At 36.8% G+C, this 21224-nt stretch overlaps 1 protein-coding gene across 1 annotated transcript in view; it reads right to left on the reverse strand.

The window, feature by feature from the left end:
- LOC135087196 (otoferlin-like) overlaps window positions 1-16922 on the reverse strand; it is a 79209-nt gene extending 62287 nt beyond the window's left edge. The window contains exons 1-10 of the mRNA XM_063982035.1: window positions 16818-16922; window positions 12089-12229; window positions 11430-11574; window positions 10643-10793; window positions 10334-10493; window positions 9550-9736; window positions 2336-2526; window positions 1625-1766; window positions 1409-1435; window positions 826-998 (exon numbers count right to left, since the gene is read on the reverse strand). Coding sequence (XP_063838105.1) covers window positions 826-998; window positions 1409-1435; window positions 1625-1766; window positions 2336-2526; window positions 9550-9736; window positions 10334-10493; window positions 10643-10793; window positions 11430-11574; window positions 12089-12229; window positions 16818-16922 — 1422 coding nt within the window. The remainder of the gene's footprint in view (window positions 1-825; window positions 999-1408; window positions 1436-1624; window positions 1767-2335; window positions 2527-9549; window positions 9737-10333; window positions 10494-10642; window positions 10794-11429; window positions 11575-12088; window positions 12230-16817) is intronic.
- Between the last annotated feature and the right edge of the window lie 4302 nt (window positions 16923-21224).

Raw genomic sequence — 21224 nt, forward strand, 5'->3', positions numbered from 1 at the left:
CAGCTATCAACTACACCTCCATAGTTGATAGCTGTTTATTTTCGAACCAATTAAAATAAACCAATTCCAACAAAAGTCCCATGCGCTCGGAACACTTTAAACTTACGGTCGCCTATTTTGCCGGAATATCCTATTATGTGGCAGAAACGTCACTAGAGAAATTTAGAATGGTTAATTCTAAATAGTAAACACCCACTTTTTTTTTTCAAAAGTCTTCAGTTTAATAAGGGAAACTGACCAGCATAGTCGAATCGTCATTCTGCTCAGCTTTTACACGTCTCGTCAAACAACTGACTATTTGAACACTCAAAATATGAAATAAACAGGTCCAATACTACAAAATTCTTGATTGGAATCTAAACACTTCTTTTGATACCCATAATAATATACAAAAATTAAATGCGTGGACAGCGATTTAGGTGGACAGTGCTGTCAAAAACCACGATTTCGAGTTGCCTCGAGCTGAGTCGAAAAAATGCTATGAAAAGTGTTTCGGACACATTCCAAAGTGCATAAATCATGAAAGACAATACCAATAAACGCAATCAATACCATATTAATAATATACTACATTGTTTTCATAGTTAGGCTTACAACTTAAATACACCACCCCACGTATTACAAATTGTTTACACAGACGTAAATAGCCCTCACAAAACTACAGGCTACTTTAGTAAACTGTGAAAGTTTATTGTATCCGAACAAACGACGAAGTTTATGAATGCTTAGTTCAGTATGTAAATGAAGTAGAAAATCTCACTGACAAGACTATAAAATTCTCCGTTCCTCTCCGTTTTGGTGGAAACCGGACCAAGGATTACTTACCAAATCAGCAACAATGCCGTGCACCATATTGTTCCTGTACATTCTGAACCTGAAGTCTGGAAGGCGAGTGGCCAGTTGCAGCACTGGGTACCCATTAGGAAAGTCCAAGTAGCCGTACGCTGGCTTCGACTTCAACACGTCCATAGTACCAGTGTAGTGGAGTTTACGGGCTTCTAAAAGAATCCATAGAAAAAATACAAAACAATGACTCACATGATCGAACTAAATCAACGAATTTTTTTTCGCCAACAATCTTGACTTTCATTTATTGATGCTGTTTGTCGAACAAACATTCTAGTTACCAAGTGAAACAACACTAGATATACATATTTTTACCAAGTTGTTCATGGTGTTTTTGTACAAAAACTTTCTAAAATCATCGATTCTGTACCAGTAATATTATCAGATACGTATAGATTTGACGCAATGACGGAATGGCGCGAGCAATAAATCGCAGTAAAAAACAAAGGAGGATCGATTTGATTAAAAAGGTTTTCTTAGCGGCCAGTGTTCTTTAGAAAAGGTCTCAACTCTTTATTATTAATGGTATAAGAAAAATAAAAACGAAAAAGTTCATACTCACTTATTTCACTCTGCATTGTTGCAAAATCTGAAAGAAAATTACACAATAAACTAAAATAATTTGGAAGATTATTTATTTCTTTTTTTTATCCGGAACACCAAACCACCTAAGTACTACTACATCGGGGCCTTGTCCGTAAGGAAATATTATTAACAATTATATTATTTTAAATATTTTGTCTACTTTATATTTTTTTGTCAAATTATTACGACTTACCTTCATCGCCGCCATTGTCAGCATTTATTTCGCCTATAGTAATAGCAACTCCGCAGAACTTCCCAGAGACTCGCCGGTCGAGCATGGACACCTCAAATATGGGGCAGTATACGCAGAAATCCTCCATGACCCACAGATGATCCTGTAAGTTCATCATCGTCTTAGGCAATTAGATTAAGGTCTTATGGTCAAATCATAGTTTTAATATCTCTTTCTTGGTCACAAATACATTTAATAAATTTTTTTTAAGGAAATTATGACAAAAATAACGATGAATATTCGTTTCGAATTTGGATTTATTTTTATTTTTGAAAGGACGTCACATCAGGAATCTTCTCTTAACATAAAATAGAATTACTAGGTTTTCAAGACTTTTCAGAAATTAAGAGATTCTTACGTAAAAAAATTATTTTTCTTTAACCTGCTGAACACCTGCACTAAGTAAACATTTCCTTTAAGAGCGTCTTGCATTCGTATTTTATATTACTTATCTACTTGGAAATAATATGATCTCTTTTTATTTTATTGCTTTGGATCTTTGAGATGAACAATGTTTTGGAAATGTGGCTCGTATTACATTACTTTTTTTTACACATCTTTTATACTTATCATTTTACACATCGCCATGGGAGAGGAAGAAGAAACAACAAACTTAATTTTAATTTTGGAAGTTTTTTTTTTTACTTATTAGTGAACTGTTTGATCACTTACAGGCTTTACAGGAGTGACTGGTTCCACACTAGTACTCCGGACTCCTTGCTGGTAGTACGGCACGATGGTCTTCAGGGATACCAGTAGTGCCCCTCTGTGGAAGGGCCCGTCCTCGCCGGTGGTCCCCATGGTGCCGCCGCTTGAGGTTCCGTACATGTGCAGGAGGGATGGCCCGAAGGTAGGGAGAAAACCTGGAAATAAGTTTTTTATACTAGAGACACCATTTCATTTCATTGGCGTGGAGTATAGCAACCTTAAATTAATCAAGCGCAATCAAGGTATGTTCCGACATGGTAGAGCAAGCTATATTTGGGACGGGTATATTAAGTGCCCAGAAAAGGGTTTACATTGATCACTGATCTCCTGTGGGTCTAGTCAAAATGCACTTTAAAATCGCAAACCCATCGCAAACCAGTCGCAAACAAATAAACAAATCGCAAGTGGTCGATAGCAAAAAAGGCTTAGCCAATCGACTAAAAATCGAAACGCAAAGCCCTACCTATCGATAATAATCGAAAGACAGGATTGAAATTTCCCATACAAAGGCTTAGCCAACATGCATATAAGACTCAATCAAAATCGAATCGAATCGAAACTCACCATTTTCATTGCGTTTACCAAAACCCCGGTGATAAGCTTCGATTCAATCGAAAAAAAAAAAAAAAAGTTTTCAGACAGATATTTGACAGATAAATTGACATTTAACTATCTTTTTAAAATTCATAAAATTAAATTTCATTTATTTTTGCAAAAGGCTTTAAAAAAGCGCTTTTACACGTCCCAATATTAACCCTACCACTGCTTCGGGACAATAAATGGGCCAGTGCTGAGAAGAAGCAGCGCAAGAAACTCAGTCACTATTGTCAGCCTCCTTTTCAAGGTTTTACAGTCTTTAAAATATACAAATTATAGTCATAAGTATTAATGCGAGCTAGGTAGTTAAACATTCCAAACATTTTTATCCTTTATATAATCATCAACTTTATAGTAGCCCTTTTTCATTAAGGTGCTTTTGATATGTGCTTTAAATTTATGAATGGGCAATTCTACAACAGTTTGTGGTAATTTATTGAAAAGTTTAATACATTTCCCCATAAATGAATCACCAATCTTGTGCAGTCTGAAATTTGGAACGGCAAGTTTATTTTTGTTTCATTTTAATTTTGTTTAATTTGACAATTGGTAAAAAAGTATACCACTAACTAGGCAGCGTATTCTTTGACCTTAGCCTGTTCCGAAGAAACTAATTTAAAAAAAAAGCAAAAAAAGTAAAAAGAAAGGTTTTTTTTTTCACACAATACTCTACACTTACAGAGTCACCCAAAATTGTTCTATCAGGTTTGTTCAACCTTCACAGAAATACAACTTATTGGTTTCAATAAACTCCGCATCATAATCTGTTCTTTAACCCATTCATTTTCCAAGAATGGAGAGAAGCCTCACTGTTGGTGAGCAGTAGACTGTATGTTCGTAAGAGCCAGGAACCGGTATAAATCTTGAAGGCAGCAGAGTACTTGGTGTAGACAGCTTTATTTCTGATTCTTCACTTGTGTTGCGAACACTTTGATTTCTTAACTCGCTTGTTATCTGAATTAAACTAGTCAGCTGGAGTGCCCCGCTCCGTATATAATATGTCCTTTCCTTTCTCTCGCGATAATGTCATCTCTGTCTCTCATGTTCTGGAATGTTCGAAGAGATATGGTCCGATGTTACCATTCCGTTTATCTTCGATCTTCTCTGTGACGAGATGCAGTTGCTCGACTATCACGTCATCGTCCTTGCCATCTTGCCGTGGATATCCAGATTTCGGTCCTCTGAACCACTCATCCTCCTCCGATGTAGGCACGTATCCCGCTCTCGGCGCCACGTCAGCTACGTTCAAGTGAGTGGATAATCAACGCTACTGATTTCTGCCAGTCGATGCGCTACGTAGGGTGAATAGCAGCGGTCCCGTTTCGCAGCCAGCGAGTCACTCCAGTAGGTAGTGTCGTCCACAGGCAGCCGATGCTCTTCCTTTATGGTCTTCGCGAGTCTAGACCCAATCAAAGCTGCTGTAGCTCCGACCTCGGTATCGTTTGTGACTTCACTGAAGTTACTTTCGCACGTCGTCGTTGTAAGTGAGGCGCCAATACGCAACGGCGGCGTAGGCTTCCTCGTTCGCATCGCAGGAGATGTGCAGCTCTCGGAGTTTTACTGCTTTCTCCCCGTTGTAGCTCCGAGGAATACGCAGTCTCTCGATGATCTGCAGGTCAGACAGCCATTTCCCGAAGTACTGCGTCTTCTTCCGGCACGGGCTCGTCCCATCCGCTCTTGAGGCGCCACAGCTTTTGCAGGAACTCCCAGGGGTGTCGCTCCTTTTCTTTGCGCCCCTGTCGTTCGGGGCGACTGCTAACAGCCTGTCGTCGTTGTTGTTCCAGTCCCGGAGCTGGAAGTCTGCCTTCTTGTGGACTTCGTCAACTGAACGATCACCTTCTTTGCTTGCTCGATGTCGTTGAAGCGTTCCACGAAGTCATCATTACAGTGCTGAGCCTATCTTCTTCTCAGTAGGTTCTCCATTTGCTCATCATACTGCCTCTTCTCTTCAGTATTATTCAGAATTAATTTAGTCTACATTAGATGATAAAAACGAATATGATAGAAACATACATAATTATAGTGAAGTTATACAAGGCAATACAAATAAAATAAATACTAATGGACTTAAATGATTTATGGGATTGGTTATGGTTCGTTTAACATTTTCTCTTTAAACCACACAGATTACACAGACTAGGCCATTCCACACAGTTTGCGCCTCGCCACACAGCCCGATGATGTCGCTACACAAGCCAAATAGCCATCATAGTTCATGATGTCTCCCACACAAGACACAACATCTTCACAATCCCTGATGTCACACAGACATCCCACACAAAATGACAATGTCCATTGTCCACACAGTTTCATGACAACGCCACATGTCCTCCTCAAACAGCTATCAGGACATCCATCTCACACAGAATGGCAATTTCCACCCACTTTCATGACAATGTCCACTGGTGCATGATCATCACATAGTACATCATATACCTATTATTATTATTATTTTCAAACCATTCCCATAATCACAACATCATAAGAAATTTGCTAAAATTATCTTTATTTAAATAATAAAATATTTCATTGTAAACTCTAAAATATTAAGATGAATAACACAACTACATAAATCATCATCAATAATAATGCCAGTAATAAACAGTGAAATAATTTATGCTTAACATTGTGTCTTAGTGAACACAAAGTTGCTTCACACACAAATGCAACTTTATCATAATAAACTTACTGTTATTGTTGTGTTGACAGCAATACACTTCCAACTATTATCTTTGGAAACTGCACATACTTCCATGAAATTACCATCCTCAAGTAGGAACAAGCATTCATGGAAATATCCAAGAACTTTAATTTAACAAGTACAATACTTCTCTTCTCATGCTTGGCCAAAATTCACCCACAATGCAACTGACTTCATATCCAAGTATCTGTTTACCCAGTCATTACAGGGAAGCACACAACACAACCATCACCAATATAAACTTTATTTGATTACTGCTAGTACTTTGCTCCATTGATACCATTATTCAAAAACATAACCCTCCTTCTGGCGCAGTCGGGTAAATAGCTAACTTTCGCACAGTACAGCAGTATACCACACAATAGGCCAATGCTAATGACCATTGATAAGCATTTATTTCTATTCAAACACATCACTCTCTTATTCACCATTATTAATAATAACTTTTTGCTTAAGACTGTTAGCGGCAGTTGGGAAGTTCTAAAGTCTAGCAGTAGACTGTAGCCAATTAATTATTAAAATCACTGCTAGTCTCAGCTCAACCCTTGCAATAAAACATTAATTCAACTCACCAAATATCACAGCTGATGCCCTTTGTATTGTATTACCTTCTGTCCAACTCCAAATCACTTATGTGGAGCACCCTTGCTCAGAGTTCAACTTCACTCTAGTATTGTGCATGATTGATTTTCTCACCACAGGGCCAACCCGCAGACAGATAGGTCACCACATCTAAAACTCAAGTCAAATCTAAAAACATGCACACTCAGCATGCTACAACCTTTTTATTAAACAGCTAATAAATAACCTGAACATTAAAATCATTTTCACCATGTGAGAATAACCAACAATAAATGGCTGGTACACAAGAATACCCTTAAAGTTAAATGTACTACATTCTATATCTTTTTTTTGTAATAATTATTATAATTGGATAAATTTTATTCACCCACACTAAGTTTCAATTTTAGTAATACAACCCAAATGACTACTGGCAGTAGAAATTAATTGATAAGTTGGAGAAATTCAATATTAATAACATTATCTTTACTCAAAATACCATCATGTAACATAATGTATCTTGCATCTACCTACAGTAACCAGGAGTACACAATAATTATGTTTAACAATTAATTGAAGTATCAATCATTATAAGAATACCAAAAATGTACCACATATTCAATGGTGTATCTGGCTGCTTTACTTAATTTCAATTAGCAAAATGTTTTAAGTTATCTCATCTTGTAGTACTTACTCAACATTAAGAAAGAAACATCACGATACTAGAACTGGTTTACACAACACAGACCTTAGCTTCAATTTACTTGAATAAAACTTAATTGTTCTCCAAAATAATGCCAAGAGGTTACACGGGCATAATTACCAAAGTTATTTAATTAATATGACCATATTATATCTATTCTTTATAGATTTGAAATCTTATCAGATTATTCTTCGCAGAATGTAAACATGGACAAATGAACACCGTTCAATTTAATTTGCTTTAATAAAATAGCTTATTAGGCATTGAAATAAAGTGAGCACATACCATAGCTTACACATACATTCCTGGCATTCATAGTAAAGACTGACAATACACAGAACATTTGTTACATCATTCACTTCCATGCATTATTTTGCTCAAAAAGGAAATGTGTTAATATTGTTGCTGTTGGAATAATCGATAATAATAATAAATCGTACCTGTTCTGGGGCCATCGTTAGTCAAATTGTTCACCACTTACGTGACCACAAGCCAAGTTACGGAGGGATTCTTCTTAATTTGCGTCCATCATTTCTCGAACTTAAATACTTTTCTGCATCTCACTTAAGCATCTCACACAGTTGTCAGCGTGGTTTCCTTGACATTCTCTCTTCATCATATTCAATTACAATCATAGAATCGTGGGCGTTTTGTGTTAACATTCATGACAAACAACACGAAACATTGGTCACCTGGAACACTTTGAAAACACGTTACTATCATAGGTTTCAGATCCACTTCAGAACTAATAGTGGCCGGTAGATCTATTCTCTTAAATAAAACACTGGATACTCATCTTTCACATTAAGTTGCCTTATTTATGATACAATTCATCACTTAGCACAAAAGCGCGCGGAATCGTCTCCGCGCGTACCTCTCTCTATTCTACCGTTTGATTCTCGAGTTCTCGACGGTCGTAACGTTAAAATAGCTATTTTAACGTTTTGAATGAACTTTTATATCGCCGCGTCGACGGTGGTTCAATGTTTATTTTGGCTGCCATTTTTTACGATTGAATAAAATTACTGGCGACTGAAATTATCGAAAGCTTCCTATTGGTTAGCGATGGCATTTTGACTAGACCATGAAGCTATAGATAAAAATGGAGGCCACACTCCGAATACCTACTTGAAGCACAAACTATGTATCACTATCTCGCTCTCTGTGGGCAGACTCTCTCTTTCTAAATAAACAAAAAATATAAATTTGCTCAAATTCAATGAAACTCAATGTAAAATCTATAAAGATATCATTAAATGATAAGTGTAAATACTGGTAAAACGTTTTAGGAAGAAATTACTGTAAAAAATGTGAAAAATGTTTACAATGATCCAATGTCGGAAATTACGAAATAAACACTTACGCGTGGAATCTTATGTTACTTCCAGGACACCACGTACTACCGCAACCACGCACTACAAAATTTTGCACCATTTCTTGTGATAAAACAATGATTATTTCCTGTGAACAATCTCAAACGAAATTAACTGCATAAACAAAATAGTAAACAACCGCCATGATGGGCCGGATTGGGCCGATGTTGCCACATGGTACCGATTCCCCAGGAATTGGGATTGTAATTCCCTGATTCGCCAACACATTAAACCTAAACGGCCGACAATTTTGTGATTTTTGATTTAACTAGGTAATCGTAGTTCAAATATTTAATTATTTATTTGTTTAACTTCTGATTTGGTTAGTGAATTGGCTATTTCGAAGAATTTACTAGGAGATTTAAATCAGGAGATAGCAATACTACAGTCCACACTAAAAAGAGAGGTCGGCCCACAGAGAGCGACATAGAGATAAGGTATTTGACTCCAGTGGCGGCGTAGCATGGGTTGGCACCCGGGGCGATCACCCCCCCCCCCCCCCCCCCCCGTCACAAGTCCTATCCTATGGCACCCCCTAGGATTTTGGGGTTACACCTACCGATTCGAAGATTGAAAGACAATCGCACCCCCCACCGCCCCGTATCATGACATAGACCGCAGATTTGCCATGCAGATGTGCTAGTGAGTACTAATCTGCGCGACTTGTGTCACCCCCTGATGCTTGGCACCCGGGGCGGACCGCCCCCACCGCCCCCCCCCCCTTACGCCGCTACTGTTTGACTCAAGTTTTTGTTCCAAGTCTGGCCTCCATTTTTATCTTTGGCTTCATGGACTAGACCTACAGTAGCGTCAGTAGCCATATTCACGTAACAGTCACTTTTGGTATTCACGTGTTAACCGCCCAATTTTGTTTTGATTTCATTTCTATGCGTATTCAATCGTTGCCTCCGCGGTATTCGCGGTTATTTATTTTGAAGTTTGGTTCAAGTGATTAAACGTCAGATGACAAATCACTGAGTAGCTGTGTGTGATCCTATCGAGAAATCGTTCTGTTGAAGTGACACGTGAATACAGATTTTGAACTGATTCTCAATAGGACGGCTTCTAAACGGCAACGAGATTTTGACTGTGTCCAAATACGTGAATTAGGCTACAGAAGTCTCGCTGACGTGAAATGCCACAAAAAAATCCCCCCCCCCCCCCCCCCCCCCCCCTCACAGCTCAGGCACGGGACTCAGTTAAGCAGTAGACTTAATTAATAAAGAATTTGAATTTGACAAACCGTTCTCCCCATCATGCGACACCAGCGCCATCTTCAGATGCGTGCTGGCCAGGACCCTGTTGAAGTACCCTTCGGCCGAGCACACCTCAAATCGGATGAGCTGGCATAAGTTTGGGAACATCTCCACGATGGACACCTGCTCGCAGTACATCGGGTGGTCGCTGCGGTGCTGGACTGCGGTTTTTACCTGTTGATCCAAAAAAGGTAACGAATATCATGAAATTAATGGTTGACATTTTGACAAGCTCAATGTCTTCCTTTGTTAAACTGTTTACCTAGTAAATGTGTGTCAAATTGTGTATTGACATGGTTATTTAATTTATTTTTACTTTGATGCCACAAAATTGGAATAATTTATTATTGGTGCCATAAGGCAAATTTAAGGCCATTGGGCTATCTGCCAGGTTAGTTTGGAGCTAAACAGCAAAATCATAATCAGTGGCGGCGTAGCATAGGTTGGCACCCGGGGCGGCACCCCCCCCCCCCCCGCGTCATAATATAAATTAAAGCCTAAGGCACCCTAGAATGGCACCCCCCCTGTCATGACATCACGACCGTCCTTGCCATGCAGATGCGTCAGTGAGTACTAATCTGCGCGACTTTGTCACCCCCTGATGCTTGGCACCCGGGGCGGACCGCCCCCACCGCCCCCCCCTTACGCCGCTACTGATCATAATGACAATTTGCTAATTACCGGGCAAAATATTAAGTAATCTTACTTACTTAGTTTGTGCCAAGGTCTCTAAGAATAGGTAGGTAAGTTAAATTGGTAAGCCAAAATTACCGCAAGTCCACAGAAAGAAACTCTGACAAAGGTGCTGGGCAATTTCCCATATCTCCTGTCGCCGTGGCAGTGGGTTCCACTGGGCAGCCCAAAGGCACCATACACCGTGATGAGGTAGTTAGCAGTTTGCTGTTCAGAAGTTGAAGAGAGAAGGAGGTTCCTGGAGGAATGGGTTGAACCTTAGGGTATACTTATAATAAGGAGAATTAACTATTTAAGTATTACCTACTTAGCAAATTAATAATTATGTTAGTGATATTATAAAGCGAGGGACCACTATAATACATCGTTATTTTAAACAATAATTACCCATCAACATTTTGTTGGTTCAATATAGCAGGCATGACTTGTACTTCTCCACGAAATATGATTGAAATATCAACTTTTAGAAAACCGACCGGCCCTGCTGTTGGATCCCTCGGCAACGTCAGTTGAGCCCACTTGTGGAATACTTGATGATCTAAACAAATGTAAAAAAATAAACGATAGTAACTACATAGATATTATTTTAATAGTATTCGGTTTAGGATTAAGATAAGTAAGAAAACCAATAACAAACTACACTTTTACACAGTATGAATCGCTTGGGGTAAACTTTGCTCTTTTTTATGTGTAGGCGTTCAATGTTCTCAATGAGTCTAATTTGTGAATAGACACTTTTTAAAAGTATAGAATATAGAAATATTAATAGAAATATTTCCGCTTCAATATAGTTCCAATGCTAAGGTTAATTATTATTTATTAGCCTTGTTCTAGTTAATACGTGGGTTTAATCCTTAGAGCCCTCTTAATATCAAAATATTTTATATCAACTTTAGTTACCGACACAACTTCTTGAGAAATAATACCCAGAGCAAATCCTTTAATGGCATTGATATTTTATATGATTAACATTAATAGTGAGGCAGTTACACGCTATCATACAGAGGGTATTCGTACTGACTACTAATATTCCCTTTTTTCCAAAATTAGCACAGTTTAAGTAAGAAATAAGTCATATTTCTCAAACCAAAAAGTTAATATTTTATGATCACAATGAAAAGCCCAGCTATCCGAACTACCTACATAGAATTGTCTATAAAAATGTAAAACTTACGTGGTTGAGCCCATATTGTGCCCAAGTCAATCGTGGCCTCGCCTATCAGCCGCGAAGGTGCACAACACCTGGGCTCCATGACCGCCAGCCACAAGCTAGACCTTTGCAGGTCCTGGATACTGGCGTACATCTCGTACATGAATGACTGTTAAACAATAAGAAGTTGTTGAAAGCATAAGTTTATAGCGTGACTGACAAAAAAAGAAGCCGTATGAAAGTCATTAGGTATACATATCAAAAAACTGGTGCAAATCCTTTAACAAATTAATATTTGTATGTTGGATACTCTTCTGTTCATGCTTATGATGAAACTTAACAGTAAGAGATATTTATGAGTAACATACCTAAAATGTTAGCTATCTGTGACAAACACAAGTTATCAAAGAAATAATTATTTTATAGTTGATAATTCAACTAAATGAATGAGCTCATAGAATCAGTTTGTTAATGACTTTTGAGTGCAATTCGTATGGTTCGCTACGACGCCTACGATTTTATAATAGCAATGTTTCACGTAGCTGCGCTTTAACTATCACTAAAGTACAAGGTATACTTACTTGTCGTGTATTTGTTAAGCATTCATTTTATTTATTTTAAAATATTCGTGTGTGTAGTATAAAATACTATTAATTACTTAGTAGGAAGGTAATAAAACTTACCTCTTTATAATATGGCTCATCCATATTCCTTCTGATATTGGATCGGTACTTCTTTTTACCGAGGACTACAACCACGTATGAGTTGGCCGAGTGTGGATTCGACCACGCCAGTTTTCGGGCTTCCAGCACATTCACTAATATCTGGAAATTTAAACAATATTGTGCAGAAGACAGCACAAAACTATCTGTGTCTAAAAAACTATGGTACCTTATTTGGTTATAATGATTACTGTTTTGCAACAAAAAAATGTACCTAATAGTTTTACGTGCGGTTGACTGCAAAAAATATTTTTTTGTCGAAAGCTATAAATTGCAAAGCTATGCGAATAAAATAACTTTCACAATAATAGGTAGATTAGTTTCGAATATTATCAAAAACCTTATTTAGGGTGGCATTTTTCCAATATGGCGCAAAGTTGAAATTCGGAAAGAGCACATTGAAATCTATAAAAACACCAATTTTCAAAACTCCTGAAGAATTAGAGGTTGGCGATACGATCTTGTCGACTGCCGAAATATTGTGGTTAAACTACTCATAACAAGAGTTACTAAGTACTACTGGTACTACCCCGTTCGAACCAACGAACAAACACCGAAATCTATAAAAACACCAATTTTCAAACTCCCGAAGAACTAGTTGCCGATTCGATTCTCGTCGACTGCCGGAATATTATGATTAACCTACTCTTAACAAGAGTTACTAAGTACTACCTCATAACCTCATTCGATGATTCGAACAAACGAACGAACACCGAAATCTATAGCGACCGAAATCTATATCTGTAGCGATGGTAACCTAAATTCTGCCTTTAAAAAGTTTCATGATGAATTGTGCCTTTTCTATGAACTATGTTTCCCAGAAAAGCGCATTAAAATTAATTCAAAAAATACAAGACCAAAGTGGATCACAAAAGGCATTAGGGTTTCTTGCATAAAAAAAAAAAACGTAAACTGAGGTCTGCTTATTACAGAACCAAATCAGAATTAACTAAATGTGCTTATAAAAAGTATAGTAAAATATTGCGGGAATGCATATTTACCTCACAAAAAAACCGCAATGCTAATATAGTAAAAAAGGCAAAAAATAAGTGTAAAGCCTCATGGGACGTCATCAAGAACATGTCAGAATATAACAAAACAAATATAGACATTAAATCGTTGAATCTTAATAACCAAGAAATTAAAGATCCTCTTCAAATTGCTGAAATGTTTAACAATCACTTTATCAATGTATCCAACTCTCCCCTGACACATGGCAGATATGACCATAAGTTAATTGACAATTTAAATACTAGTATATTTCTGAAACCATGCACGGAATGTGAAGTCCTAAATATTATTAAATCTTTGAATAGCACAAAATCAGTAGGAATAGATCACCTCTCCACGCCCATACTTAAAGCGTGTGCCAAATATCTAGCGCCAATACTAGTGCATCTGATAAATTTATCATTTGAGCAAGGTTTATTTCCAGAGTCACTTAAACACTCCATTGTCAAACCATTGTTTAAAAAGAATGACAAACGGGATGTAAATAACTATCGGCCTATAACTCTTGTTCCTATTCTTTCAAAAATATTTGAAAAGGCTATGAAAGTTAGGATCACAAACTTTCTGGATAAACATAATATCATAGCCAAGGAGCAGAATGGGTTTCAGAAACATAAATCTACAACTCTCGCAGGATACAGACTGATGTGTAGCGTTACCAATTTTATAGATAGCAAAGTGCCAGTTACATCTATATTCTTTGACCTTAGCAAGGCATTCGATCGAGTTGACCACAAAATCCTCCTCGTCAAATGCGAAAAATATGGCATTAGAGGACCTGCGCTCAACTGGATCAGGAGTTACCTTGCAGACAGAACGCAGTGCGTACAGGTCACAAAAATTAATCAGAGTAACGAGGCGATTGACTATAGGTCATCCTTTCAACAAAATAAATTGGGCATTCCTCAGGGAAGCGTCCTGGGACCCTTGTTGTTTCTTTTATATGTAAACGACTTACCGAAGGCTACCCGTTTTGAAACTATCTTGTTTGCAGATGATATTTCACTTGTTATACCAAATAATGAGAAAGGGGTGATCTACGAAGCTTCGATTAATAAATCAATAGTTAATGTAGATAACTGGTTAAGACAGAATAATCTCTTAATTAACGCCTCAAAAACTAAATACATTCAGTTTCATAACGTCAAAAGTAAAAGCATAAACTTAAACTTAAAATGCCGAGAACAAATTATGGATGAAGTCCATGAGACGAAATTTCTGGGTATTACACTGGATCGCCATTGCAATTGGAAAAGTCATGTTCAGGGTATATGTAAGAAGTTAAGCTGTTTCGTATTTGCTCTGTATCGTCTAAGAAATACAACAAATGAAAAGACTGCCATCATGGCATACCATGGTTATGTATCATCAGTGTTGAGATATGGAATAATTTTGTGGGGAAACTCAACAGATGTGCAAAAGGTGTTTGTTGCTCAAAAAAAATGTGTGCGAGCCATAAGTGGCATTGGGCCACGTGAAAGCTGCAGGCCTATGTTTAAGAAATACAACTTACTTACAGTGACAGCCATGTATATCTTTGAAATAGGAACTTTCATAAGGCATAACATGTCATTCTTTAAAACAGAAACTCATATACAGAGGCTACGACCGAGAGACCCGCACAAACTAATGTTGCCACAACATAATAGTACTCTCCATAATAACAACTGTTATATAATGCCCATTCGCGTATATAATAGAATCCCCTTAGAAATTAGACAATTACCTACTACTTTGTTTTTACGTAAATTAAAACGCTGGCTTGTTGGAGAGTGCTTTTATGACATGAAAGAATATTTTGACTTAAATAAACAATGTAAATGAATGTGTACCTGACAAGCATGTAATATTATTATGATTTTATTAATGGACATCTTTTTAATTTTAATTTATTTAATGTGACATTTTTGTTTTGTTTTTGCATGCCGACATTCGGTAGAGCACGCATGCACTTACAAACTGCTTTATGTATTTGAACAAATATGTACTGTGTCTCTTACGCAAATAAATGATTTCTATTCTATTCTATTCTATTCTATTCTATAAGAACACCAATTTTCAAAACTCCCGAAGAATTAGAGGTTAGCGATTCGATTCTTGTCGACTGCCGAAATATTGTGGTTAAACTACTCATAACAAGAGTTACTAAGTACTACTGGTACTACCCCGTTCGAACCAACGAACAAACACCGAAATCTATAAAAACACCAATTTTCAAACTCCCGAAGAACTAGAGGTTGCCGATTCGATTCTCGTCGACTGCCGGAATATTGTGGTTAACCTACTCATAACCCCTGGTGGCTTACGGCCTACGCCCGAGAAACAGATTCCGTGAAACAGTTAACAGTTTCCGAGTAGGTATGTGCGGAACTGTATTAACAAAAGGCTTGTTATTGACCAGTTAACGGTAATCTTGTTTTCAAAAGTAATTACACTTCCTGGCTCTTTTAACCGTTATTTTACTTAATTTGCCGGGAATCCTGAAGGCGCGTGTTTTTATGAAAACAAGTAAGGCGACCCGATATTCAAATAACTACAAACTCAGTTTTAAAGTCCAAAGATTGCGGTCCAAAACTGGACGTGGTTTGATTTATTGCTTATTGTATGGTAAGCAAAAACAGATATGGGTATCGACGAAGATTTATATCGCTGGAACTGCCCGCCCCTTTCGATATAGGTAACTACGACTACGTTAAATAGGTAATCTTTAAGATTACGAATTACGTCTATAATCGCTGTAATCATAGAAGAGCTTGCAGTATGGTTAGCATGGACGTCATGTGACTGAATACGTTCGAATATTTAATACGTTTGAGATTTTTCGAATACGATGAAAAAGTAACGAAAAAGATTTTGTTAAAAGTTTAATTTGTTTTGAGAGTTTACAACAGGATAGCCCGAAATAATCCCAATTTAAGATCTCTAAACCGTTCTTTGCTATTTTTGGTTCTTACAACATCGCACCCTTAACGCAGGCCTCACTTAACCCTCAGACGGCCGCTACATGCTTGAGTACCTACGCCTGTATTCGGCCCTCCGTCCGTTTGAAGCTGGAGTAACTCTTCAGGCTACCAGCGCGGCCCATCCGAAATAAAGCACTTAGCTATGCAATACCATTTTCTGCAATCCCATTTAGGTGCATACTTGCAGTTTGGTCTATATTTTTTAATTTTCTGGTCAAACAATGCAGGTCATCGCTCACTGTGCTTTGGAAATTTATGCTCGGTGTTTCACTGTGAAAGTGATTTAGGAAAACATCAGGCTAGCAAGTAATTGTTCAGACTTGGCATTGCATCAGCATAGAAATAAATGTCGCAACATGAAGAACAGACGACCAATGTAGACAGTGTAAAGGTTCGTCCACACCAAACCGGCGTGCACGATGGCGATGGCGATCAGATTAATTTAACGCATTGATTGCCACCGCTATCGCGCGTTGGTTTGGCCGAACTTTTAAGCCCTAAACCTACCGAATGGATGGACGATCAGATTTGGCTAGACCACTTGATCAATCTCAGTGGGTTAGGCCTGATGATGATATTAAGTTTAACCTGCACCCATCTAAGAGTTTATAGAACCAGCTAGTGCCAACAGGCTGCAGCCTGAACTGACCCTGCAAAAAGATCTAGCAGCTAATAAGTTTTAAATCTTTGGCTACAATAAATAATTTATGAGAGACCTGAAAGTATTGTGGCATCGCTTCCTGATTGTGTTCGTTTTCGACTCGGAACGACGCGCGCGCCGCTTTTTGCCGGCGCCGCCTATCGGGGGAGCGGCTGTACATTTTTAAACGATATTAATTAAATATATGAACGGTTTAATTAGAGAGAAGAACTGACTGAAATGTCAAATAAATCAATGACATGTCAATACAAACCATCAGCAGGCAAGCCATAGATTTTTGTCGAGGTTTTTTGTGGCATCATTGTTGTCATAAATATTGAGTTGCAAAGAGTTTTATGTCATTTCTGGCGTCTGTTTTTTTATTTTGATCTTTTTGAGTGCCAATATAAGCTGTGGCAGTCGTGACTGAGGAGCTCACGAGCAGTATTACCGTGTCACGAGCATACTGCCCAATCTATATAAGTAGAATAGGTAACTCTTCTCACCCTATACGAGACTAGTTATGAGAATACCTACTTTAGTTGTAGAAAAATTCAGCCCCAATAGCTTATAGCGATCGAGCTTACTTGTCATTGCAGCTGAGATTGCATTTCTGTCTATAATATCGCGTAACGTGCCCTCCGGACTTCCGAAACATATCTTATTTATTTGTTTTCCGAGAATTCTATTGATTCGTGTCAATAAAATTCTACTCAACGTTATTTTACTAAATTTTCTGGGAATCCGTATTGTTTTATAAACTGGTAAGGCGACCCGACATTCAATAATAAACGACTGCGGTTCAAAACTGCTTCCGAAGCACTGATTGAGGATTCTATTGATTCAAGTCAACTCTACTTAAACAATAATATAATAGAATTATATTCCTATATTATATAATACTCCTATACTATTAATAGGTATTCTCTAAATAGATACGAGTAAAAATCATTATTACTTCTTCAACGAAATTGTAGTAGGTAACCATTTCAAGATTTTCTGAGTATCACTAATTATCACAGACACATAATTAATTACGTAACTGATTTAATACAGGTCGTTCTTCAAAAGTTACGTGGGACATAAATTTAATGTAGGTACTATGACTTATAATATCAAGGCTGTAGAAGTAGATCAATCGCATCAAACCCATATTTTATTTGCATTTCTGTCCGTTCATTAAAATTTTGGTTTTAGCCATAAATCCATGAAAGATATTTTAACAAGCTGGCATTCGATTGCGCTGACCGCCACCGAATCGAATTCTTACTTTGTTTAGTCGATAAATAATCTATAGTCAAGATCGATTCGACATAATTTCGTGTCGCATGTGTGAACGGGTGATATACGAGTCTATTAGTCCGTTATGGGTTCGGCAGGAAAACCACACTGTAAGAAAAAAAGAGCAAGTTATTTTTTATGGCGTGTGCGCGTTGTTTTTTCGTTCGGTAGTTGAATGAATGAATGAAAGAAAGATGGACATGTTTTAACTCGATCCTGAACTGAATTTTCAGAAACAAACTGAAAAATGTTTGTGGAGATCACCCCACAAAGTGTGGTGGTAGTGTGTTGGCTACAAAGGCTCTATGCATAGTGTGGTAGTGTCTAGTAGGTCCTAGTGGAGCTTTCTTGATACAAAGCTCGACTGGCACATTGTAGCCAAGACTAAGCTGACCTAAAACCCTCTTCAGTAGATAACAGGTAGGTTAGTACCTAACTAGCAACAGAAAAGCTTTCTCCTGGTACTTCGTCGAGTTTACTCAGCCCTCTTGGAAATCTGTGGGTGGATTTCGACGCTCTTGTATATTATCTTGGCTTGCGGGTAAGGCTTATTCCTAGAATAATAGAAATCCAAAGGACGAGTGATACTGTTGTCTTACTCCATCAATACAGACAAAGAAATCTACATGTGCACATTGTTATAATAATAGTATGTAGTATTAACTAGAATCTAGTTTTACATTTACCAAAGGTGTCTTTGTAGTCTCGGTTTGAACGGGTTATAATCAGCAATAAAACAAAACCAATAATTTGATAATTTCAATATATTAATTCATTCTCAAGTATAAATATGTCATACAACTACGTCTACTAAACTACGTAACTTATCCAGCTTTAAAATGATCTACTTGGTTTGACACATCTTAAGGATAGGGGATTTACTTACTAGCTATACAGGGTGTGGTTATTATTAATTTTACAAAGTGTCACGAAGAATATTTTGCAGTATTAGATATTAATTATGAGTATGTCCATCAGTAAAAAAAGCATCTTTCTACTGTGTTTATGAAATTCACACCAGGCTCCATACGAGACAGTTAAAGAGTGGGAAATATTTCTATTGATAATATTTGATGTCGTCACATCACGTCCACAAACACCCACGTTCCAACACCCTGTATGATACTTAAATATTACAAAATACTTCAAGTTAAGGTTACAGTTACGCGGTCGATTTTTAGAGATTAATCAATAATTTTACTCCTATTGTGTAAACAAGGTATGAAATGGATTCTGAAAGACTTTGGAACTTGTATTTTAAAACTGCATGCATCACAACTACGAAAAGACACCGCTCTTTAAATTAAATTGAGTATTGAGTAAATTAAATGTCATTTACTACGTTACCATAATGAAATGTTAACCTCGTAACAGAGACTTAACATAAAGTAGGAAGTTTAATTAGAATAGGTATATGATAACTTATTTACATACAAATCTCTATTTAATATTTCAAATAGGATTCCCAATATTGTCTGATGTACCCAAAATGATTCGATGTTCTGAGACCAAACAGTTTGATAATTCTATACACGGGCATTAAAAATTCGGGCCACCTATAAATTAACTTACACTTCATTTATTAATTTTGAGTGTTACAAGTCTGTTTTTAATTAAATATATTATATTCAATCGGTTACAATGAAGCATTAATTTAGTCATTAATAAGTTAATAATGAAGTCATTATGGAAGTCATACAAGATATTAATTGAAACTAAAAATCCGTTATCATTAAAAGTTCCCTAAATTCCGCAAGACAACTCTCGCAAACTTATTTTAAGTACATTTATTATAAAGTGCTACTAGAAGGTACTACATTTAACACCAATATCCACAACGTTTCTATTCTAGGAAGAGCCGGGTACTGAAGCGGCACTCAAGTGTGGCTTAAATAATTATTAGTATCTGACTAATCTCAAGACATAAATGCGTAAGTAATAGAGAAAATTTAGAGTACAGTTACACACTTTTTTTTAAGTACGGGCTCTACAGCCTCGCCACAACAGCGTTTTATGTGACAAAAGACAAAAACGAGCGAGGATGATGATTATCTTGCGGTAAGAGAAAAAAAGCCTTTGTCCAGCAGTGGACGTCTTTCGGCTGAAACGAACGAACGAAGAGAATAGAAGAAGATGAAAAATAAAATATGTTTTTCTGTTATGAGGTCTTATGCATGTGTCTGACAAAATAAATATAGGTACTATTAATAACTTATTTCTTTTTTCTTTATCTGATGAACTGGGGATAGACTTCAAGGTGTACATATAATTAAAAAATCTGTTTTAGATAATGCAGTTAACCTTGATATTCATTTCAGTACCCGGCTGTTAGTTTACTAACAGATAAATAACTAACTTTTGACTAGTATCACTTCGTTTAACAATAACTTAGCCTACAAGTGCCCAAAGGAATGTATTTCACACCGTATAAATACCAAGCTAAGATAAAATTATACGTATGTACTTAAGTAACATCGATTACATTAAATATTTACAAGTCAGGTAAATAAATCTTATAATATCAGCAAATAAAGATATAATTGAATTTTTAGATTATTTTTCCGAGAGCTATTTTTAGATTGTTTGATTAAGAGCGCCTTTATTTATTATTAGTGCTACGCTTGCCGTGTTACTGTAGTATTTTACTTAGAAAGCAAAGCAACCACTATAGATTATTATGAATATGTTTCAACGAGTAACACTGGTGTATTTTGTATCTTTTTTGATATGAGTGACATTCCCGCAATAAAAAAACATGTCCACTGGACTGATTTTGACTCTAGCTCGTCTTCGCGCCAAAGACAACACTGTCGTGTGATAAGTCGCTAATGTAAAACCACTCTTATACTCTACCCTACTAAGTAAAATAAAAAGATTTTTTTACAACTGTCTATTCAGTTATTCACTCTGTTCTGAGTGAGTCTGGACCTACCATAGTTGCTCAGTGAACAAAAACAAATTCAAATAATTACTTAGGTACTTAAAACTTTTAAATATTACAGGCATTATAAGTTCTGGAAAATATGGTAATACAAAAATATACCAAGAATGAGTATGTAAATAATAATTAATAAAAGACCCATTTGTCGAATGACTTATAATAATAAAAAAAATTATAACTAATATGCTTAGAAAATGTTTCTAAGAACACTATCTCTACATTGGTACATGTTTAAAATTATTGACAGACCCTTGTAACAAA

The sequence above is a fragment of the Ostrinia nubilalis genome, chromosome Z (assembly GCF_963855985.1).
Source record: "Ostrinia nubilalis chromosome Z, ilOstNubi1.1, whole genome shotgun sequence".
Classification (NCBI taxonomy): Eukaryota; Metazoa; Arthropoda; class Insecta; order Lepidoptera; family Crambidae; genus Ostrinia; species Ostrinia nubilalis.